This window comes from Miniopterus schreibersii (genome assembly GCF_964146895.1).
Source record: "Miniopterus schreibersii genome assembly, chromosome: X".
In the NCBI taxonomy this organism is placed as follows: Eukaryota; Metazoa; Chordata; class Mammalia; order Chiroptera; family Miniopteridae; genus Miniopterus; species Miniopterus schreibersii.
In genome coordinates this window covers 76130046-76155046 of record NC_138104.1, presented here as the reverse complement: position 1 = coordinate 76155046, position 25001 = coordinate 76130046, and the positions used below count along the sequence as shown (strand labels likewise).

At 42.9% G+C, this 25001-nt stretch overlaps 2 protein-coding genes across 2 annotated transcripts in view; one reads left to right on the top strand and one right to left on the bottom strand.

Moving 5' to 3' along the window:
- The first annotated feature begins 727 nt into the window (after positions 1-727).
- On the top strand, positions 728-16703 carry CHST7 (carbohydrate sulfotransferase 7). The gene is made up of 2 exons (XM_081125632.1): positions 728-2371; positions 16080-16703. Exon 1 carries the CDS (start codon positions 880-882, stop codon positions 2338-2340), a length of 1461 nt encoding a protein of 486 aa, XP_080981758.1. The 5' UTR covers positions 728-879; the 3' UTR covers positions 2341-2371; positions 16080-16703.
- A 4755-nt stretch (positions 16704-21458) lies between these two features.
- The window catches only part of SLC9A7 (solute carrier family 9 member A7), a 118192-nt gene continuing 114649 nt past the window's right edge, over positions 21459-25001 (bottom strand). Inside the window, exon 17 of the mRNA XM_081125631.1 lies at positions 21459-23460. Within this exon, the coding sequence (XP_080981757.1) occupies positions 23209-23460 (252 nt within the window). The 3' untranslated portion in view covers positions 21459-23208. The remainder of the gene's footprint in view (positions 23461-25001) is intronic.

Sequence of the window (25001 nt, the reverse complement as noted above, 5' to 3'; positions counted from 1 at the left end):
CCTCCAATTCCTCTGGACCCCCATGCAATGTGCAATCATGTATTTTTTTCCCCAATCTTCAACGGAGGATATGTTTTTATTGATTTTAGAGAGGAAGGGAGAGGCAAACATCGACTTGAAAGAGAAACACTGATGGACTGCCTTGCATAAGCGCCCTACAGGGGATGGAACCTGCAACCTTTTGGTGTATGGAACCACGCTCCAACCAACTGAACCACCGGGCCAGGGCACAATCGTGTACTTTAAGTGGAGAGATTCTCCATCCAGAACTCAGTTACACTCATCCTGGGGCTGATGTGGGCACTTGATGTAGATAGCGACCAGGAACTCTAAATAGTGTGGAAGCGAGTCTGTCTATCACAGGGATGGCCAGGCAGGGGACATGTAATAAGAGAGGCAGTGGAGATCTCCGGGTGGGGTCCACATCTGGTCACTGGGTACATTCCGTACACTCGAGCCCCTCCCTTGCCTGAAGTTAATTCAAGAAGACTTGACTTCATTATGGAAGGGTTGGGGAAAGGTGGGGTCTGGCTCGGTGCATCCCAGACTGCGACTCCACCCCGCTGCAACTCCTCTCAGATCTGGCAGATCTGTGGGCGAATCTGGGCGGGTAGGGAGGCGGGGAGAAACTGGGGGCGGAGCGGGCGGCTGCCAAGGCGGCCAATAGGCGACTCTCCAGCCGCTGAGCCAAGAGACCGCAGGGGCGCCGCCCCTAGCACCACCCGCTCCCAAGTTTCCCCTTGTGGATGCATAGCCCTGGTGGCTCTGCTTCTCCCGGCTCAGAGGGGCCCAAAGGGGCCGGAAGAGCGGACTCGGGACGCGGTTTCTAAGGAAGGTGAGAGGACGGGGTCCCCACTAGCTCTAGGGTGTCGGTAAACGATGAAGGGCCGGCGGCGGCGGCGGCGGGAGTACTGCAAGTTTGCGCTGCTGCTGGTGTTGTACACGCTGGTGCTGCTGCTCGTCCCCTCAGTACTGGACGGAGGCCGCGAAGGGGACAAGGGCACCGGACACTGCCAAGGCCTGCACCGCAGCCTGGGAGTGTGGAGCCTGGAGGCGGCGGCAGCGGGAGAGCGCGAGCAGGGAGCCGAGGCGCAGCCCGCAGCTGAGGGGCACGCAGGCCAGTCCCTGGGTTCCCCGGGCAACCTCAGCAGTGCCGTCGGGGAGACGGTGTCTGGCTTAAAGCAGCACATTTATGTGCATGCCACCTGGCGCACAGGTTCGTCGTTCCTCGGTGAGCTTTTTAACCAGCACCCGGACGTTTTCTACTTGTACGAGCCCATGTGGCATCTCTGGCAGGCGCTGTATCCGGGAGACGCTGAGAGCCTGCAGGGCGCGCTGCGTGACATGCTGCGCTCGCTTTTCCGCTGTGACTTCTCTGTGCTGCGGCTGTACGCTCCGCCAGGAGACCCCGCCGCGCGCACTCCTGGCTCAGCCAATCTCACCACGGCCACTCTCTTTCGCTGGCGGACCAATAAGGTCATCTGCTCGCCGCCCCTGTGCCCCGGCGCGACTCGTACCCGGGCAGAGGTTGGCCTAGTCGAGGACGCTGCCTGCGAGCGTAGCTGCCCACCTGTGGCTCTGCGCGCCCTGGAGGCCGAGTGCCGAAAGTACCCGGTGGTGGTCATCAAGGACGTGCGCCTCCTGGACCTGGGCGTGCTGGTGCCCCTGCTGCGTGATCCAGGCCTCAACCTGAAGGTGGTGCAGCTTTTCCGAGACCCGCGGGCCGTTCACAACTCGCGCCTCAAATCCAGGCAGGGGCTGCTGCGGGAGAGCATCCAGGTGCTGCGCACCCGCCAGAGGGGCGACCGCTTTCACCGCGTGCTGCTGGCACATGGTGTGGGTGCTCGTCCTGGGGGCTCATCCCGCGCGCTGCCCGCTGCGCCGCGCACCGACTTCTTCCTGACCGGTGCGCTGGAGGTGATCTGTGAAGCCTGGCTGCGCGACTTGCTCTTCGCCCGCGGGGCGCCCGCCTGGCTGAGGCGCCGCTACCTGAGGCTGCGCTACGAGGACCTGGTGCGGCAGCCACGGGCCCAGCTACGCCGCCTGCTGCGCTTTGCCGGGCTGCGCGCCTTGGCCGCGCTCGACAACTTCGCGCTCAACATGACTCGCGGTGCGGCCTATGGCGCGGACCGGCCCTTCCACCTGTCTGCGCGCGATGCCCGGGAGGCTGTGCACGCCTGGCGTGAGCGCCTGAGCCAAGAGCAGGTGCGCCAGGTGGAGGCGGCCTGCGCTCCAGCCATGCGTCTGCTGGCCTACCCTCGTAGCGGAGAAGAGGATGACCCCAAGCCAGTCGTGGACGAGGAGACACTGAAGGAGATGGAGGCCAAGGGGGCCACGTAGCCGCCCGTCCGCGTCCTGGGGGTGGATCCGGGTAAGGTAGCCTGGGGCAGGGAGGGGCAAGGAAGGGTCTTAGAGGAGCTTGGACCAGCTTGCAGGGGAGAGAGCGATGCTGTCCCCGATCTCACCCTGTCATAATAGGTTTGAGTGATGGGAAAGCGCTGCTGGCAGAATTTGGAAGTGTCATCGGGATCTCCAGATTAAGTATGGCTGAGGCGGAACTCAGGTCTCTGTACTCCCAGTCCCCTCTATGAAATAGGAGATAAGATCATCTGTTGAGAATTGGGGGAGGGGAGGGAAGAGGGGTATCAGAGGTCTGGGGTGAGTAGAGAAGGTTTGAAAAATAGTAATGGAACTTGAGACTAGGACTTGGCATGAAAAGCATAGGATTTTGGGGACCATTTGATATTGACGATTATGACTTTATCTTGACGCCAATCTGTCCTATGGGGAAACTTTTTGCAACAGTGTCTGCAGGCACAGAGAAAGCCAAAAGCAGGGTTTGGTGGAAAGTTATTGACTCCCCCAATCTGTTTCATATTTCTTCTCTCCCTCTACCTGTCTCTGATATGCAGGCGCCAGAGCTTTACTTCTGACTTCCCAAGCACACAGGCATAGTCAGGCCTCCCTTGCATCAGTTTTTGCCCATGTGTGTCTTAGGCTCTGGTATAGTGGTGTAGAATGGACTTAGCTTTCCTTTTGACTCATGTGGAGTCTCCCCCCACCCCCATGGCTGGTGTTTGCAGGATATTTGACCATACCCTATTTACATCAGTTCCCAAAAGCTGCCTGGTCAGCCTCCTCTACTGCTGACAAGACCTCAGGGCTGGGCCTTCCCCTAACTTCACCCCATCCATTTGAGAGATGGAACCTTAGATTGGCCGTAGCAGCTTTGGCTGTAACTGCAGAAGGAGCTTTGCGTTCTTTCTCTGTAAAGCATATATCCTGAGATGCTAAAATGGGGTTTAAATGATCTCAAAATGTGTTCAGTGTCTAGGTCAGTGTATGGCCTGTACTTTGGTCAGGGGAAGAGTTTGTTCTGCATGATGCTCACCTTAGGAGTCTAGTTAGTGGCACGGGGATGGGTTTCCCCAAATTTTGTGGCAGTTGGAAGGATGCAGCTTTCTGCACTGTGCAGTCCAGAGGAGGAGGAAAAGCAGTGCACGGTGGGCGGAAGTGACTTAAGTTTCCATTCATTATTTTATAATGTAATTCACTATTCCCCTGGGATGAAGCTCTGAGGACAAATTTGAAGATGTTAATGAAGGTGGATTTTGTTGTTAATAGAGTCAGGTTTCAGAGAGATTTGGAAGCTAGCTGATTGTTCTCCCAGTGGTTTCTTCGTCAGTTTGTGTAATTGCTAGGAAGTCTGTGTTCCTTCCTGATTTCCAGAATAAAGGAAGGTAAGGCACTGGGTGACTTGTCACATCTTAACGAAAACATCCTTTCATGTGTTAATCCTGTATTTACAGATGTAAGTAACAATGGTCCCTAACCCTCGTTTAGAGGCCTGAGGGAACCCCTCTCCAGGGCAAATGCTGCAGCATTTTATGGCTTTAAGAACTGACAATCTCCCAGAAATTTTCACTTTTTCCCCATTTTTATTAACATTTATTGAGTGCTGACTGGGATAGGGTAAGAAAGAGAATAGAAAGGAGGGTTAGAGGACAAGGCTTCGTCCTCTAGGAGCTTAGAGTCTGTGAGGGTGACTATGGGGGAAAGCATTGGTGCTGCTGTTTGGAAGACCAACAGGGCTTTCTCTGCAAGGCTTCAGGGAAATCTGGAAGCCAGTTTTAGGCTCTTCCAAACTTTGGTGACTAATCCCTTCCTCCCACATTTCTGCTGGAATTATTGGACACTTACCATGTCTCCACCAACATTATTGACCCACTGATGAATTTCTAAAAGTCTGTCACACTCTACTTTAAGGAAGAGAAGGGAATGGATCCTTATGTGCCATACATTGAGTTGGGCACTGTACATATATCATTATTTTGAAGTATTATCAATTTTACAGGTGAGGGATTCAAGACTCAGAGAAGTCAAGTAATTTACCTGAAATCACACCTGGGCTGGTGAGGGTGGAGCAGCTTTGGTGTTCAACCCCAAAGCTCAGAATTTCTCCATTATGACACACTTTTACCTGCTCCCCTTAGCGGCCCCTGGCAGCACCTTTGGCACTCTAGTCAGGCTTTGAGACTAATATGGGGTGGGAAACACATTTAGCTTTATTACTAATATGTTCCAACCACTGAACAAATCAATAAAATATCCCTGAGCTGCCAATAACAACTACACAGGAAAGTTGGTAACTCTAAGCCATCCTCCCCATGGCCATCCTTCTCACGGGGCATCTGAGCATGACCTTAGCTCATTAGTGAAGAAGGGCTACACATTAATTAATCTGAGTAACTTCTGGATGGTCTATACCTGACAACCAGGATTTGTCCGGGAGGGAGTCAGTGTGATTTTTTCAGGGCTGGATAGCACCCTGAGTCAAGTCACCAAGGACCCAGGCTCTTTCCACCTTTTACATCTTTTTGGGTTTCATTCATCAGCTTATCTTCCCACTGTCACAAGGTGATAGCCTCAGAAACAAGCATTGTTTCCTCACACAACTATTCAGGGTTGTTAATTAAGATGCAGAAAGGAGGGAAACTGATTAGCAAGTGGAAGAGTTTTCCCTTATCTGTCTTTCTTTCCTTCAATCTGGCTATAGAAACTTTTCCTTCAGTGTGGTTATACTTTTCCTTTACATCTCAACTGGCTAGAAATGACTGAGTCACATGGCCTACTCTAGCCCAAAAATTGGTGAGAGAGACTAGGATGGCCATGAGTGGCTTGGACCACATTACATTCACCTGAGGAGCTTTTGTTTCTAATGTCAATACCCGAGCTCCACCACCAGATGCTGATGTAATTGGTCTGGGGTGGGGTGCAGGCATTGGGGTGTTTAAAAAAGTTCCCCAGGTGACTGTACTGTACAGATAAGTTAAGGACCCCTGACTTAGACCAGTCATGATTCATCCCCTGGGCTAGGTCTTTGCCTCTGGAACAAGATCAGGATAGGGGCTGTTAATGAGCAGTGAGCTGTTTGCCACAGTAACTTATGTGAAAGAACTTGGAACTGTGAAATTGCAAGCAGATGCAGGGTGTTAATATGAAAAGGGGAAAACATCCTAAATTATTCACAGATCCATTTATCACCCTCTCACATTCCTTCAAATGCTTTGTTGTCTGTACTCCTTATCTAATAATTCACTGTCATATACTCTCCACTACTCCAATAATCCATCATCATACACTACCCACTACTAATAATCCATTGTTGTACACTATCCACTACGGTTCCGAGCAGACTGATGTGCTGTTTTATCTTTTCAGCCTGTCTCCCTTTGACCTGTAGCCTTGCTAGGACCTAGGATTTCATTCCTGTAGGCATTTAAGACACCTTGGCCTTTTTTCTTGACAAGATGGATGGACTCTTTGAATGAAATTAGGAAAGGAGAGAAGTGCACTGTAACCTAATTCCCAACAATCAGGATGCTTTCTTTCTAAGGAAATCATCCAAACAGAAAAAGAAATGACCAGCCACCACCAAAATCCCTAACAGCATTTTGAAAGTCATTCCATTTTAATCTGGTTATTATGCTCCAAACAGCATGTGTATAAATATCCCTGAAAGGAGGACCTCTTGCTTAAACACAGACCGCCTATGAACAGGCATTTGTTAAACACTGTTCTTTACATATAATTTCTCATTCAGGAAAATTTGTTTAAATTCCTAGTCGGAAGGCATTGTGGGTGCTGTGTTCATGCCAGAGGGCTGGAATTTGGGAATGATAGTGCACGCGTGCATGTGTGTGTGCGTGGGTGCGTGCACACATAGATAGGTACCTTAGTGGCAGGGCTGCAGTAAGGTGTGAACAATTTTTAAAAGCACATCCATATCCAAATCCTTATTTCTTCCCTGTGGAGTTAGTGCTTCCTTTGATCAGGACATTCATGGAGCTCTCCCTTGGGGCTGCCTTCCCAGGCCAGGACCCCATCAGTTCATGGTGAATTTGGTTTTTAGGAAAAATCATGAAAATTCATGAAGTCTTGTGGGCCAGGAAGAGGAAAAGGCTGGTCCTTCATAGTTACATGTGGCTATAATGTAGTAACCGAGTCATTCCTTGGCACATATGAAATCAGCATTCATAATGGGGTGCAGGAACCCAGACATCAGGGCCTGGCTCTCCTGGTGACTACTTGATTGACCTTGGGCAAGTCCCTAAACCTTTTTTGGCTTTAGTGTTCTTACTAATAATAAGAGGAGGTTGAATTAAGAGGATTTCCAAGGTTTCTTGGTGCTAAGGTGAGGTTACATTTGTTGAGTGCCTATTTTGTGCACTGTGTTACTTGCTTAATGCATATTGTCTGAGTTAGTCCCCATCTTAGCTTTAAGAGGGAGATAGTATCCCCATTTTATGGGGATGGTGAAACAAGCTCAGAGAGATTGGGTAATTGTCAAGGATAACACAGCCAGAGGATTAAAATCAGGTGCTGTCTCCTTGGCTGGTTTAGCTCAGTGGTTAGAGCATCAGCCCACAGACTGAAGGTTCCTGGGTTCAATTCCGGCTGAGGGCATGTACTTTGGTTCCAGGCTCGATCCCCGGCCCTGGTCAGCACTCAAGCGGGAGGAGACCAATCGATGTGTCTCATTCACATAGATGTTTCTCCTCTCTCTCTCTCTCTCTCTCCCTCCCTCCCTCCCTCCCTCCCTCCCTCTATCTCTCTCTCTCCCCCCCCCTCTTTCCCTCTCCCCTACACTCTCTCTGAAAAGCAATGCAAAAAATATCCTCGGGTGAGGATTAAAAATAAATAAATAAAATCAGGTGCTGTCAATTTTAAAACTAGTGTTTTAAAATTTTTAAGAAATAATATATGCATGTGGTGGAAAAAAGTTCATTAGTATGGAAAGATACAAAATACTTGCCAGTCTCACTTGCTAGAAGCAACCACTACATTTCTTGTAATATATGTCTAGAAATATTTTATGCAAATTCAAACAGAAAAATATAGCCTTTTAGGTAGTTAAATGTTTTTAGTTTTAATTCCTTAACATTTTAAAAGTTGAGATCTAAGGAGGGTGACCTTATGTAGCAAAAGGTATATGCTTTGTACATTTTGAAGAAGTAAAGTTCTTCAAAGTTGCACCAACTTTCACTCCCATGAGCTGTTCTTTGGAGTGTCTGTTTTCTAGACATTCAATGACATGGATTTTTATCTACTTTTTTTCATCTTGGCTAGTCTGGTGGATGGAAAATCCTTTTTCCCAACACCCTGGCTCTCTCTGTCCCTACAGTTCGTATCAGACAATGCATGATTGCTTCGCATCTTAGGTGTGAACCAGGATGCCAAGATGTCATCAACTTCTTGGCCCTTCCCCAGTCCACATGTATTTGGGAAAGTGTCACTTCTGTGATTCTTTTAAAGGACTGGATAAATTTTAAAATAAAAATGATCATCCCTTTGTAAAACCACACTTACACATGCCATCAGGTTTTAGCAAGTTTCTTGTTAAGATGGCCTTCTGGTACTGATGCAGTGGGTTGTACCTATTCACTTGAACTTCACCTATTTCAGGATGCTATCACTGGGGAAATAAGGCTGATTTTAAATAAGGTTTAACTCTTCATACATTTTCTCTGTGCTCCTGAGAGCTGTCCTTGTAGTCTGGGGGAGGGCAGAAATGTCCATTTGCAGTTGCTGAGGCAGGATTCAGAGAGTTTTCAGAGGTTTTTTGTGGTTTTTTTAGTCTGGGCAGAGATTTTCTTCCCATGAATACAAATGTAATATAAATAGTTGGCAGTGATGCTCTTCAAAAAAACATTTATAAGCAGCTGGCTTAAAATTCCTCAATGTGCCTTTTCTCAGGCTCAGCATGAGCAACAGAGAAAAGAATGAAACTAAAAAAGCTAAACCGGCCTTGCTTTTTTGTGTCTGACATTCTAGTTGAACAAGGTGACGAATAAATGACTCTCTCTCTATGAGGGCTCCTGGTTCCTCAGCCTCTTGCTTCGTAGTGGAACCAAAGAACTTGCTCTATTGAAAGGAACATCTCTGCTTAGGTGCAGTATAGAGGAATAACAGTAGAGACTAAGAAACAATCCTGGTCCAAGTTCATTATTGGGAGCTGAATAGAAAGCAGTTTCAACTGGAGAAAAGTTGCAGAGCTCAGTGATGTGTTCATGAGAACTGGAGTCCTTCAGTTTTGCTCCCTGCCCTGTTTGGCCCACAGGCACCAAGCCAGTGGCCCAGTTTGACATTTCTGCAGCTAGCCTTGTTCACATTAGAGACCATCATGCTAGATGCTGGGAAGAAATTGGAGCATCAGCTGATAGTGAATATATATATATATATTTCATCATCTGAGGATATGATTTTAGAGAGAGGAAGGGAGAGAGAGAAAAACAACAAGTGAGAGAGAAACATCCACCGGCTGCCTCCTGCATGCGCCCTGACTGGGGATAGACCTGCAACCTGGGTATGTGCCCTGACTGGGAATCGAACCTGCAACGTTTTGGTGTATGGGACGAAGTTCCAACCAACTGAGCCACCCTGCTAGGAGTGACAGTGGATATTTTTAAATTAGAGGATTAAGAAGCTGTGAAAAACAACCACCACATTTGACTTACATGCTGACCATGTTTGGAATGAGCAGATTCTCCTCCCCTAAAGAGTCGCATGCCAAAAATAGCCACTGAGAGAGACATGTTTTTACTCATGTAAAGGAAGCCCTTTCTGTTAACACAGGGAGAGTTGTGAGGGCCCAGGGCTCTGCCATCAAGAAGCCTCTCATCTGGCCTGAAATCCAAATGCCTAGAGGGATGGTTTGAAGAGATTAATATTGTGTGATTAAGATCATTTGGGTGTGGTAACCAGCAGCTCCAAAGCAGAGAAAGCAGGCTAAATGAAGGTCTGACACAGAACATTACAGAGACATTCATAAGGTATGGGGAGCCAGTAGGGGTGCAAAACAGTTCTTTGTAAAGATGATGAACTAAAGAGAGTTATGAGCAGCCCCCAGTGTGAACTGGGAAGCTAACTAAAGCAGTCCTTACATACATACAGATAAGGTGAACTTCGAAGTCACTTTCCCCATGACTAAGACCAGATTTTACCAAAAAGGACACATTACTGCCTTGGAGAGATTATGGGAACAGTAAGCCAAAAATACTAAGATGAAGATAATGTTTTAAAAATAGGACTTCCTTTCATACAGCATGGAGTTTGGCATATGTTAAATAGACAGATTTTAGAAGCAATAAAAGCAGATGCTGTCTCTTGTTCTGATAAAGGATATCACCAACACAGATGTAATAAAGGAAAACAATACATTTTTCAGGTTCTACAAACAACAAAAAAGTTACATGTTGCCTAAAGATAGCAAAGGGGACTATTTTGCAAAAAGAGATGGCTGGCTGAAAATAAAGAACAACAAAACTCTTAGCACGATTGAATGCTTTTTAAATTAATTCTATTTTTATTTCTCAACAGTCAAAGGGGAAGAGAAATACTTTTAACCTCAGGGAAAACCCATGTCCCTTTGATGGCAGTGAGGCTATTAGGAGGTCACCCAGCTGCATTTAGGGCCAGGCTGGTCATTTAAATACTCAGGGGAACTGTACTAAAGGCCAAAAAATACATTCAGCTCATTGGAGTATGACTGAATCTTTAAGTAAACAATCCTTTTTTTTTTTTTTTTTTTCTTAAGTGCAAAGGAATTTGTGAATTTAGTATTAAGGAATGACTTCACATTTCAATGCCACTGATTTAAAAGCCCTTTTATGTACACTTCACAAAACAAGGACATACAGAAATTGTTACCGAACTCAAGGGGTTCACCGCTTGGGGTACTCTATTAAAAAATGAGACGTGGTTGTTGCAAGGTAGTTTTATTTACTTGCAGCAAGTAAGGGACACAGGAGAGTCATATCCAAAGCTCTGGCTCCCTGAAGGGAGGCTTAGCCATTGATTATGTGCACTATTTTCTCAATTATATGTTGATTTCTTCTTTGTAGTTGACTAACTTTCATCCCTTTGAGTTCCTTGTCAGCTCATCCTGTTCACTGCTGCACCTGCAAAATACTGTGCTATACTTTAACATTTAGCAAGAAATAACATTTAGAGCTGCCCAGACCTTGAGATCCTTGTCCTATCTAACAAAATCTCTATAAATCTGGAAATTAATTGTACTAAGACAATTTTTTAAATTATCTATTTTTTATTATCATACAAGATAGGGTCTTTAAATACTTTTGACTTAGGAATGACCAGAAGGGTTTACACTCATTTCAGGTGATTCACGCAGTAACAAACATTTTTATTCTTCCCAAACTCTGGGTGAGTGGAAATAGTCTTGACCAAGAAGTTTAGTAGCTTAACATTTAATTCTTCGTTGTCAAACATCTAGTAGTTGGAAAAAAGGGCAAGGCTAGCTATTTGGTCACTGTAGCTGGCTGATAAACTGAGTGTTTGGTTCTTAAATGCACCCAAAGTTGAGTAATTCGTAGCTCCAACTGAATAGGGCCCCATAGTATTAAGAAGAGTGGGGTCTGGAGTTCATTTAATTTTTAATCCTATTTCTAAAACACTGAGGGCTTAAGAATTTTGAGGAACACCGCCCTAATCATTCAAAGACATGTTTATATTTTAAACACAACAAAAATATTGAAAATGGTAGGAAATCTGTTAACAGGTTTTTTTAGTCTACTTGGCTACAGGCTCCATGGAGATATAAATCAGAACTGAAAGGTATATGAACATCCCTGCCCTAGTTCCATGACATTCAGGAACTAGAGACCAAAACGGGAGGATAGGAACCCATTTCTATTGTGAAGACAGAAAGGGCCTTGTGAGGTTGCCTCCCAACCAGGATTAGTAGGACTTCAGAACAGTTCTTCAAATATCCCAGAGGCAGTAATAGATCTTTCAGAGCTCCTGTCCCTCCTCTCCTCCCACCTTGTACTGCCAGTGATTTAATACAAAATTTGAACTTGAGTGAAAAGCAGTTTTCCAGGTAAATTTTTAAAAAATTTAAGGAGATTTTAAATAAAAGGGTTTAAAGAGTCCAGAGCATCTCCATAAATGTTTGTCGGGACTTGGGATCTGACCTGGCAGCATTTAGCACTTGGTTAGTCATTGACAGAAACCCATCCTGAGTTACTTTCAAATTGTTTCCAGATCTTTAAAACAACCCAAATGGAGAGCTGAACACATTGCACAAACAGTGACAGAGGAAAATGTTTTATTTTGAGAGAACTATACTCATAGGAAGTTACAAAAACAGTATGAAGAGGTCCAGTGTACCCTTCCCCCAGCTTCCCCCAATGGTAACATCTTGTTTGTAGATCAGTAACACCACCAGGAAATTTACATTGGTACAATCTATAGACTTTATTTGGTTTTCAGCAGTTTTTATGTGCACTCCTTTTGAGTGTATTTGTGTGCATAGATCTGTGTAATTTTATTACATACAGATATGTGTAAACACCACCACAATCAAGATACAGAACTGTTCCATCAGCACAAAGAAACTCTTTTGTGCTACCCTTTATAGTCACATAACCCACCCCATCCCACCCCTATGTTTTCTTGTAAAAGTTCTACATTTTCTATTTTGTCTTTCCTTATAAATTTTAGGATAAGCTTATCTATGCCTTCATTTAATTCTATGGTTCATTTTGAGCTATTTTTTGTATAAAGTGTGAAGTTTAGGTCAAGGTTTAGTTTTTTGCCTGTGGATGTCTAAAGACTATCCTTCCTCCAATGAATTGCTTTTACACCTTTGTCAAAAATCAGTTAGCTATACACATGTATGCCTGTTTAGGGGCTTTTTCTTCTCCATTGATCTATGAATCTGACCTTCCACCAATACCACACTGTTTTAATTAATGTAGTCAGATGTAGCTTAACAGTGAATAGTGTAATTATTTCTACTTTATTCTTTTCCAAAAAGGTTTTAGCTATTTGAAAAGGTTAGTTTTATGAACCGGGATATGGCCTAGGTTGTGAATGTTCCATGTATGCTTAAAAAGAATGTGTTTCTACCATTATTTAGGCGTAGTGTTCTATACATGTCAATTCAATCTCATTTGGTTGATGGTATTATTTAGTTATTCTATATCACTATTGATTTTCTGTCTAGTAATTCTATCAATTGTTGAGAGAGATTTTGAAGTTTCCAACTATAAAGGTGGGCATGTCTTTTTCTCCTTTTTGTTCTTTCAGGTTTTGCTTTAAGAAGTTTCAAGTTCTGTTTTGCTGCATACATGCACATTTAGGATTGCTATGTGTTGTTGGTGGGTTGAACCTTTTACCATTATGTACTGTCGTTCATTGTCCCTGGTAATTTTCTTTGCTCCAAAGTCTATTTTACCTGATATAAATTAATATAACCACTCTTTCTTTCTTTTCTTTTTTTTTAAAATATATCTTTATTGATTTCAGAGAGAGGAAGGGAGAGGGAGAGAGAGATAGAAACATCAATGATGAGAGAGTCATTAATCGGCTGCAGCCCGCAACCCGGGCATGTGCCCTGACCGGGAATCGAACCCCGATCGCCTGGATCCTAGGTCGACCCTCAACCGCTGAGTCATGCCCGGCTGGGCCCACTCTTTCTTTTGATTAATGACTGTATGGTATCTTTTGCCTGTTTTTAAATTGGATTGTGAGGTGTTTTTTGTGGGTGTTTGTGTGTTTTTTTGGTGTTGAGTTGTATGACTTCTTTCTAAATTTTGGATATTAACCCCTTATCAGATGTATCATTGGTGAATATGTTCTCCCATTCAGTGGATTGTCTTTTCATTTTGTTGATGGCTTCCTTTGCTGTGCATTTGCTTATTTTTTCTTTTATTTCCCTTGCCTGAGGAAATATATCAGAAAAAATATTGCCAAGAGAAATGTCTGAGATTTTACTGCCCTTTTTTTTTTCTAGGAGTTTTACTGTTTCAAGTCTTTCATTTGTCTTTTATTCATTTTGAATTTATTCTTGCATATGGTGTAAGTTGGTGGTCAAGTTTCATTTTTTTGCGTGTACCTGTCCAATTTTCCCATCACCATTTATTGAGAATACCTTTACCCCATTGTATGTTCTTGCCTCCTTTGTCAAATATTAATTGACCATATAGGCATGGGTTTATTTCTGGGATCTCTATTCTGTTCCATTGATCTATATGTCTGTTTTTATGCCAGTATCATGCTGTTTTGATTACAATGGCCTTGTAGTATATAGTTTGTTATCAGGTATCGTGATTCCTCCAACTTTGTTCTTCTTTCTCAAGATTGCTGTGGCTATTCAGTCTTTTGTGGTTCCATATAACTTTTTGGATTATTTGTTCTAGTTCCCTGAAAGATGTTATTGGTATCTTGATAGTAATTGTGTTGAATCTACAGATTGCTTTGGATAGTATGGACATTTTAACAATGTTAATTATTCCTATCCATGAGCATAGTATATGCTTCCACTTATTTGTATCCTCTTCCTGGGAGGAGGTAAGTGTAACTTTCACCTACTCCACCGCCATCTTGGATCTATTCCTGAGCATGTCTTTATTTCACCTTCATTCCTGAAGGATATCATGGAATATATTAAGTCTGAGGTGACAGTTATTTTCTTTCAGCACTTGGAAAATGTTATGCCACTTCCTCTGGCCTCCATGGTTTCATATATGAAATCCACTAACATTCAAATCACTTCCATAAGTAACATTATATCAAAATTTGTGAGACATAGCTCCCACACAGTAACACAGCAATATGTTTTAATGAAAGCTGTATATTGTTGTATATTTCTTTGGGGTTTTGTTTGGAGTTCCTTCAGCTTCTTGAACCTGTACGTTTATGTCTTTTTCCAAATTTGGGAAATGTTCAGCCATATTTATTCAAGTACTTTCCATCTTCAGTCTGTTTCCCCCTTTTTCTGGAACTCTGATGAAACAAACAGTAGATCATTAATTGTAGTACCACAGATCTCAGAGGCTCTGCTCATCTTTTTTACTCTATTTTCTCTCTGTTGCTCAGATTGGGTAACTTCTATAGTTCTATTTTCAGATTCACTAATTCTTTACGCTGGAATCTCTATTCTGCCATTGAGCTCATCCAGTGAGCTTTTAAAATTTTGGTTATGTTACAGTAGTAAAATTTTACAGTTCTAAAATTTCCATTTGGTTCTTTTTTTATATTTATTTGCCAAGAAATACTTTTTTGTTTGTTTGTTTCAAGTATATTTGTAATTGTTAACTGAAGCATTTTTGTGATAGCGGCTTAAAATCCTTTTTGGATAATTTCATTATTCAGTGTTGGCATCTGTCACTTGTGTTTTCTCATTCAAGTTTAAATTTCCCTGTTTCTTGGTTTGACAGGTAATTTTTTTCATTGTATCCTGAACATTTGAATATATGTGATGAATCTCTGAATTTTATGTAAATCTTCTATTTTAGCAGACCTCCACTGACACTGCACTGGTGGAGGAAGGTGTGCATCATCTAGTTACTGCCAGGTGGGGATGTTAGTCCAGAAGTCCTGGCTTCCCATTAGGCCTCTACTGACAGGAGGGGGGATAATTTCTGTGGGCTTCTTTTGCACCCATTCCAGGATATAGAGGAGGCCAAAGGAAAACCCAGGGAACTCACAGCTATGGTTTCCTCATTACCCAATGTCTCTAGTCAGTTCGCCTTCCTTTCCTCACCCTTTAGAGTCTTATCTTTGTTTTATGTATCATGTTTGGGGATTCAGTTATACATTGTGGGAGGAATAAGGAGAAATGTATTTACTACATCTTATCTGGAACCAGAGTTAGCCCATCTGGAAATTGCTTTTTTAAATTAAAGTAAATTATACTGAAATTTGACATGGTGGCTCTTTTTATGTAAATAACCTGTACTAACAGAATACTAAAGGTTCACGGAAAGGCCTTTATGAAATTAGCTTTTCCTTAATGCTTAATGTGAATCTTTATTGCACCTTTTCAATCATGTTGAAAGTGCTTCCTTCCCAAACTCTGCATCAGTATTCTATTAAGATGATGAACAGTTTCAACACATTAGAAAGCAGTAATGTCAAATTGGGCACACATCCAGGATCAGAGGAAGGATCACAAGAAACTGTGATAAACACCCAGATTCAGCCCACTTTCTGCTGCTCCCATACAGTGATATCAGCGTGTTTTAATGAAAGAAGAAAAAAGTTCAGAGGAAGCTGCACTCGTTGTTTGTATACAGCCTCAGTTGTACATAACAGCCCATTGTTTTTGGCAGGATTTATTTTGTGCATGTGAACCAGTACACAAGTGAAGGATGGGTGGTTATATGGTTGATGCCTAAAGGTACAGCTTCAGTACCAGCTCTTTCCCCCACTCTACCCAGCAAGTCTCAGAAAGCTCTATTCTCCTTAGCAGGCACCCCACAGCAGCAGCTGCAGAAAGCACAGTCATACTGACAGAGTTGCCCCCATCTGTTTCCTATCTTTATCCTCACCAAACACCTCTTGGGTCATATTTACTCCTGGTGTGTCTTCACAAAGCAGAAATGATAGATACTGGTTCTGCATGGGTTTCCAGCATTGCGTAATGCAGTTTAGTTAAGGAAGATTAAAGGTTTCATATTTAAGAGGCCTTATATCGTCAGGGTTCAGCGGGCTTTCTGTTTGCGGATTTTGGTGTTCTGAAGTTCAAACATCCTTTGTTCCTTTCCTTCCAGGTCAGTCATCATGAACTGAGGCACTCAGCATGTTGCCCAGCACTGAGAAGCCACACTGTGGAATCAATTTATTACACTGTCAGAGACTGGGACTTGATTTGGTACCAACTGCTGTGCAGTTCTGCAGAGCAGGAATATCATGAACTTATTAAATAATGACCAACACACTGGTTGAAACAAAGTTTCCAGTAAGGAAGTGACAGTGCAATGTGGATATTATGGCAATAAAATAGGAAGGGCTTTGGTTCCCAGCCTGAACCTGCCTCAGCTGGAGCCATTTCAACAAGGTGTCTTCACAACAAAGAAGAGACATGATTTGGTACCATTTCCCATCAGCAGATGTCTGGACAAAACATCAATGTGAATAAGGGCCAAGTGCAGTCCTGTGTATCTTGATTAAATTACTTAATATTAAATAAAAAGTATGGGTGGTATTGTTTTAAATCCAACTTATCCAGCTCTTCTTCAAATAGCTCCCCTTGCCACCACTCCTGAACTGATTTTTAAAAAGTAATTTCTCTCTTTAGGGTGAGAGAACCCTAATGAACTGAAACAAATTTTTGCTTTTAAATTGTTCTATCTGGTGTTTTTGTAATTATTCTATTAAATGACTGGAGTCATGCTAATGACAGGATTTGTTTTGTTTGGCTAGGAAGCTTTGGATTTTATGAAGAGCTAGTCTACATACAAAGTAATATGAAGACTATAAAGGAAACTGTATGTTGGGTTCAAGATTCTTAGCAATTATCTGACACAACCTGTTAAAGACTGTTTCAGGCCAGGAAAACTCACAGGCAGAGATCAAGTTTAAAGTGGTTCTTTTAACCCTAAGGCACATTTTAAAAAAATATTTTTTATTGATTTTTAAAAGAGAAAGGGAGAGAGGAAGAGAAACATAGATGTAAGAGTGGAACATCGATCTCATATCCGATGGCTGCCCCCTGCTTGCCCCCTACTAGGGACCGAACCCACAACCTAGGCATGTGCCCTGACCAGGAATCAAACCAGCAACCTTTTGGTGCACAAGACAATGCCTAACCAACTAAGCCACACTGGCCAGGGCAAGGCACATTTTAAATTTTATTTATTATTTATTTACTTATTTATTTTTTAAAAATATATCTTTATTGATTCCAGAGAAAGGAAGGGAGAGGGAAAGATAGAAACATCAATGATGATAGAGTCATCGATCGGCCGCCCCCTACACGCTCCTGACTGGGGATCGAGCCCGCAACCCGGGCATGTGCCCTGACCAGGAATCGAACCGCCATCTCCTGGATCCTAGGTCGATGCTCAACCGCTGAGCCATGTCTGGCCAGGCAAGACACATTTTTTAAATCTCGAAAATCTGTTGCCATGATTTTTAGACCCTATTTTAAAACTAAAGTTTTTCAAGCATCTAAATCAGGGGTTGGCAAAAACATTTTCTGTAAAGAGTCAGACAGTAAATAGTTCAGGCTTTATAAGCAAATAGTTGCTCACTTCTGTCACAATTCCTCAGTTCTGCATGAAAGCAGTCACAGGCAATACGGGAATGAATGAGCACAGTGTATGCCAATAAAACTTTATTTACAAAACAGGCAGTGGGCCAGACTGGATCCATGGGCCAGATGTAATTTGTCAACTCCTGGTCTAAATGAAGCTGGAGAGGAATAGCTTTCACCTAGGAAAGAGCCTCTCAGTGAGGGAAAGAGTCAAAGAATAGGATCATACTACGCCCTTCTACTAACAGACAATACTTTTAAAATACAAAACAAGATTAGTTCAGCCAGTTAATCTTTTATTTTGAGTTTTGTAAAAAAAAAAAAAAAAAAAATACAGAAAAAGCTTTGAGAAAAATGTGTTAAATATCAGCAAAGGCAGGAAAACATGTGGCTAGCTTTATAATATCAATCTAAACATATACACAAAGGCAAACATTAAGTAGGATGCTAGGGAAAGATAGCACTCCAATGGGGGTCTAACTTCAGTTTTCTTTATTGCACATAAAGGTTGCTGATAACTCCAAGTCTTTACTTTTTCACAGTTAAACATTTTAATATTATTTTATATAACATGTTTATATAACATTCTATAATGTTAATTTTATAAAACCACCAGTTTGCCACTATTGAAAGGAAACAGAAGACAAAATGCTCGCCAATTACAGTATGTAAGCTCTCTATAAAAAGTTCTCCAGAAGGTCACATCATCCATGTTAAATTCATCCTATTCTATTTAAAAAATTGCTTTTCAGCTATTAAATGAATCTTGGTGGCCTTCCCATTTAAAAATTTTTAATGAACATAAAACTTCTAAGTAAGAAGACCAGATGCATCTTATGTAAAAAAGAAAAAGACAACATAGGAGGAGGTGACCCTACTATGAAGTCACACTTTGAATAAGTGACTCCAGTGACAAATTCCAAAACCATAGACTTAACACCCACACAACTAATAATCATTACTTTGCTTCTCCAAAGCCCACAACTGGAACAATCACAACCAAAGTCAACCCCCAAATGTCCATGCAGTTAGTCACCCAGTAACACTGGGATCTTAACTTTTTTTTAAGTGCTTTAGACAAAGATGTAGTTATTCATGCTGTTTACATGTCCTTTTCTATCTGAGCTCCTCCAACATATACAGGCCCAAATCATTTTCCACTGGCCAAGAATTGAGCTGACCATGACATTGGTCAATCCTGTTAACCCTTTTTAAAAGGTGGCCATCAGAATGAGAAGGTGGCCTCTCCCAAGTGCTCTCATGTCTGTCTCAGACCTTTTCAAAAGGCAGAACAGGCAGGCTTTCCTTCTCATTTTCTCCAAGGCTCAAGTAGCAGAAAACTGGCTGCCCATGTGTTCCATGTGGACCATGGTTATAGTATACCCTGCTTACAAAAATAAAACATCAAAAACTTTGGTTTTGCTCTTTACAATTTCTTCTAGCACTGGGTGACAAGACAAGATGTGTTTGTTGATTTTTAAAAAACTCTCCTTATGAAAGTTGAAACTGAAATATATGGTTTATTTCTAAATCTTGTTTTGAAAGGATTGTCAAAGATCCTCCTTGCTTTTCTTAGTCAGACACTCGCAATGGTTTCTAGAGTATTTCTCTGCATATTGTTATTAGGTTTTAGAAAGGAAGAAGGTCTTTTCAGGTATCAAAGTGATGAAAACAGCATTCAGATGGGTTGTTACTAAATTCTAACTCTTGGCCACTGGATTCTTTCAACTTACTGTGTCAGAACATAACAAATGACACTGGAAAGCCAGATTCCCACTTAAAAAAAAACAGAAGAGGTCAGAACTCAATGATACCAGTCTAAAATTTCTGACAGACTAGCTCCTACACTAACTCTTCTACAGAATCAACACCAAAGGCAGGCACAAAATTTGTCAGGTTCCCCATTTCTGAAGTGGAATAAGAAGTGATATTTATTGAATCAGCAAGCTAACTTTCCAGCAACACTCATTCCAGATTACATTTGACAACAGATGGTAAAATCAGCTTTCTGGTACACCTGTTAGAACTCACAATGGGTACCAAGGTAGGTTTCCAAGCAGATGATTTCCCCTCTGATGAGTTGCTCAGTTGCCCTGCCACTGACCTCTTAAGTGCATCAGTGATACATCTCCTAAGTGCATACATTTAGGAGCCATTGTTCACATTAAATATCGAACATGATTACGTCAACTTTGTCTATGGACAGAGAAAGGGGAAGATGTGATTGGTGATGAGGGAGGCCGTGAAACAGACCTCTATTTAGGAAGGAACTTTGCCTTAGATTGAAATGTTCATGGATAGCTAAGATAACATTTTCGGTGTTTCCTAAAACTTGTTTTGTCAACCAAAACACAGAGGACGTTTTCAGGTCTAGGGATCACAGCCTAAAGAGCTCCTTGCTGTGTGTTTGATGAAACACTTGATGTTGCAGCGCAGTTTTTGGCTGCAAGGCATCAATGCTTATTTGTCCAGTCACTCCAGGAAGTACCTGGATGGTCAGTGGCCATTTTTAAAAATACATTTTTATTGATTTTAGAGAGAGAGGAAGGGAGAGGGAGAGAGAGAAATATCAATTGGCTGCCTCCTGCACACCCCCTACACTCCCTACTGGGGATCAAGCCCGCAACCTGGGCATGTGCCCTGACCGGGAATCGAACCGCTACATGGGTCGATGCTCAAACACTGAGTCACACCAGCCAGGCTGGTCAGTGTCCATTTAATCACATATACCTTTCCTATACTTGCTTCACAGGAAGAAATGCAGCCTTATTTAAATTCCAAATTTTCTTCTCTAGGAGAGAAAGTTCAGGTCCCCAAAAAGAATATTAAAAGGAAGGGAAGAAGTTTGTATCTTCCCTCTGTTAATGCTATACAAAAGTTTGCAGCTCCTTAATTACCAGCTACCAGCACCACCACCACATGACAGCAAAGTGATCACAACCTTCCACTTAATATGGGGCCTGTGCTCTGGCAGTAAGTGGGCCCACCTCTATTCTGAGGAGTCCAGCGTGGACTCAGGTATGGGGACAAGCGAAGTGTGAAGAGAAAGTTCACTTGAGTGCAAAGGGGGCTATTAATTTAACTCCAGGTTAAACTGAAAAGGACAGCTTCTCAGGAACCTTCATATTTGATTAGTTAGCAGGTCAGTTAAGACAAAACCCCTTTTTTCCTTCAAACGAGGGCCAAGAAGACAGGTTTGAATCCCCCTGCATACATACACTCATCATCCTTCTCTCCCTTTCATGCTCTAAGGTTTTCACATGTGACCTCTCTTCAGTTGTACTTTATGCAGTACATTCTTGAATTCTGCAAACATTATTAGCACAAAACTGACAGCTACCCAGTCTGTGTTACTGATCAACACTCATTGTGTTCCACGTGACTAACAATTTTTAAAAAAAACTTAATTTGCTAGGTCATTCTTTAAGATTTCAAGTAGGGTCCACTGCAAGTTATAGACTAAAGGCTCTCAACCCTAGCTGCAGATTAGAATCCCTGAGGATACAAACACAGCGCGGAAGCCTGGCCCCCCTCTAAAACTACTGAATCTGGACCTCTGCTATTTTTAATAAATGGGCCAGATAATCCTAATGTGCAACCAGGATTGAGAAGCTCTGCTCTAGAACATCCGACTCTGGTGAACTGTTATCGCCCCAACCCAGGACAAATATGTTCATAAGATGACAGGATGACCCTCTCAGAGGAACTTTGCTTAGTTGGATGTACCATTACTCAGCAGTTTCAGTCTGGTTTATGCCAGGCTGGCAGCAAATAGTCAGCCTTGGGTTAGATAGTTTCTGGGCTTCGTGGCACCCTACTTTTCACTACCTAGCACAGTGGAAGGATGGGGTTAGGTACGTTTAGCTTTCCCCCCAAATTTACAAAGCCCATGGATGACCATCAAATCAAAATGGGCTTTATTGTAGATAAAAAGGAAAGAAGGGAATAAAAATCATTCAGTTCTCTTATATTGAACCATATGAAATTGTCATTTCTTTTTCTTTAAAATTGTTACCAGCAATTTCATATGGCTCAAACTAATACATTTTTCCTGATTTGCACAAATTATAGATTGAAAAACAAAGTGTGAAACAATGTCTTATTTAAAAATTAACCAATGTCTTATTTTAAAATGTGAGTTAATAAGGTTAAATGGCTGATTTCATGATGGGTGCACTAGACTGGGCCACTATTTTATAAGGAAAATGGCCACATTAAACGAAAGCATTTTTTAGAAATTGGGTTTTCAAATATAATAGCACTGAAGCATAGAGCACAAGGAGAATCCCAAACTTGATTTCTAAGAGTTCTCAGTATTTCACTTACTACCAGTGTGGGCAGGTAGACTAGCTCACCCACAGAAGAACCCAAACTAAAAATCTAAATTTCAGACCACACTCACACATTAAGCTGGTGAAAGCCTCCCTGGATAACAAGAAAATGACCTTCCTCTACATGGCACTCAGTGTCAAGATGTCTAGATTTTTAATCTTATAGTGGATAGGAACCTTCCACTGGATTGAATAAAGCTTAACATTCCACTGACTAACCTCTGATTCTTCAGGTGGCCACTAAAATCTCATTCATTCCTTAGCTTGAAGTTGGAATTCGGCTCAGTCTTTAGAATACTACCTTGTATTTTCTTTGCAGTTGTTTTTATCACAGTGAGATTTCTTCCCTCCGAATACTAGCCTATTGCCTCCTAGGCTTCTTACTCCCTTCTCTTCCCCAGATCAAAGCACTCCACAAATTTTGGTGTTACTTCTAAACCCACAGTAGCTATCTCAGTCCTGTTAATGATTTTCCAGGCAGTCAGTTCATATAGCAGCCCTCAAGGATTGACTGATTTTTACAGTAATATCATCATCAGTTTCTAAACAGTTTCTCTTGCCTTCAGATTAATTTAAAAACAGCAGTATAACACTATTTTGCCTTTGGTTTTAAACATTTCAGTAACTTCTTCTTTATGGAGATTTCCAGAGAAGAAATTATAATTCTTTCCCCGATGTTGAAATGTTGATGGATATATTTTCCAATCTTCAGTCTAGAGGAAATACAGGTAGCAAAAGAAGTCAGGAATCCTGAGATGAGGCTGCTATCACACAGCCCTTGTTGCTCGAGCCTCCAGTCAAATTGCTTTTTCATGTTTTCTGTCCCATTTAACACCAGCTTCCCCTAATCCTTGGAGGTCCAATCTCACTTGCCTTCCTTCACAATCTTTCTTCTAGCCTGTTCTTCTCTCACCTGATATTCCTACATCCAGCTGGACTAGCACTGCTGTGTATGGATATGAAGCCTCTCCTGGAAGGGATCCCCAGCACCTACCAAATCTTGTTCAGGTACTGCAGGTGAATGAATTAAGAGACCAGTAAAGCATGCGATTGTTTTTGTTTGTTTAACTCTGAACAGTGCACTAATATGTGAAAAAGTGGGAATAGGTGTGCATTTGTCTTGATTTAGAGACACTTGAGCCCTACCATTTGTATCTTGGGTTAAATTTTAAATGTTAAGATATCTTCAGACCTCAGTAAAATAGAAGTGTTAGTTCCATTCAGTCACTGTCCCACCTCAAACAACACTGGAGCATGCAGCCAACCCCCACCACTGGTGGGTCTACCCCATCACTTCAGGGTTTGGGGGCAAAGTCATGCATTATCCTCCAGGGGGAACACCAAGCGGGTGCCCCGGCTTGAAACTTTCTGGTCTCCCATTCCCAGGTCTTGTTCCAGCACCTCCTCAGAACTGCTCTTTGTTTTCCGACTGCCTTCAAGGCTCATGGAAGTCGTGTGGGAGCCTGAGGAGCCATTGGCAGTCACAGTGCTGTCCCCGTAGGTCAAGGTGAGATCACCCTCAGTCAGGATGAAGTCAGAGTCCTCCTCTCTCAGTGGCTCTTGGTTCTGAAAAGTGCAACAAATAACAATAACAACAAATTGAAGACTGGAATCTTTCAGAGCTCCAGCCAACCGCAACCTCAACTCCTCATCTGAAACTGGGGATCATGAAACTTGCCTCCTTGAGCCTCTAGCATGATAACTGGATGTAAACTACAGAGTGCTATTCAATGTATAGCACTGTTGCCTGAACTAGGACTTGGAGAAGCAAAAAGCAGCCGTGATTTTAAATACCTGACAGTTCATGACAAAAGGGGAGAAAAGGAAACCAGCCTGGATTTTCAGCTTTCCAACCCACAGAGAAAGGAAGGGCTAAGATCACTTAGGCAAACCTGCGAATAGGTTTCAGGTCCTTCTTTCTCTGGGAAGGTCTTCTGGATGGGCCTCCTGCCCTACACGAACCATCCTAAACCCACCTGATTTACATTTGAACTACTCTGCCTTAGTCAGCAATGGAGGGAAGAGGACAAACCATTATTGGGATTTCTTTCCTTTCCTCACAGAAAATCCCTGATGGGAAGCCCTCAAGTAGATGAAGCAAGTGATACAGAGGAAGGGTGCATTTTTCTTGAGCATCTATTATATGCCTGCCAGGAATGTCGCATAAGCTCTCATTTGGTCCTTATCCCTCTCCTGTGAAGGGCGCAAACACTCATGTCACAGAGCAGAAAATCTGAGCTAAGAGAACCTATGAAATTTGCCCAAGGTTGTCCAGCTGGGAGGAAGGAGGGTTTGGATTTATGCTGCCTCCAGACTGGTTCTGACCACATAAAGGATATGAAAAGTCACCTAATCAGGAAGAGGACTGGCGTGGCATCTTATACTAAGCAGCAGTTGTAGCAAAACAGACCAGGCTGAGCAAGGCGGGCGTCAGGAAGCAGCGCGAGGTCAGACACAACCTTTTACTCTCCAACAACTTCAACAAGCAAAATGAGGGGTGGTGTGCTCCCCCACTCCCCCGCTGCACGGCTGCCAAACACTGTGGACCTCTTTCTTGAATGGCAAAGACAGTTTTAAAACTGCTCTTTCTCTCCTATTCTCTGACTACCCTTCAAAGCACATCTGAAGTCCTGCATCCTGTTCTCTACATAACAGGGTCTCCTCGGCGCAGGACCTGAACCCGCCTCCCTGACAGCCTCATGGTCCCCACTCAGTCACACTGCCCAAGGCCACAGGCAGATTCTCCCGTGTCCATGCCTGGACGCCCCATCTGGGTGAGGAATCCCCAAAGGGCAGTGACCTCCTTCTCCTCTTCTTGGCACTCTTCCTTGGGGTGCTTAACTCACAGTAGGTGGTAGATGAATGCCTGTTAAATGCATTGACCTAGGGAGGACTCCTGGGTTCTGCTTACCTCACTTCTCTGGTCCCAGCCCATCTCTGTGCCCTTACTGGTGACAAGCACATCCGTGTTTTCTACATTGTTTCTCAGTGATGTCAACTTCTCCAAACTCAACAATGTGACTCCACTTAACCAGTGCTGCAGCTTTTTTAACAGGCAAGCACACTACTACTCTTGCTTGCTGCCTCAAATCCTCACTGGAATGAGG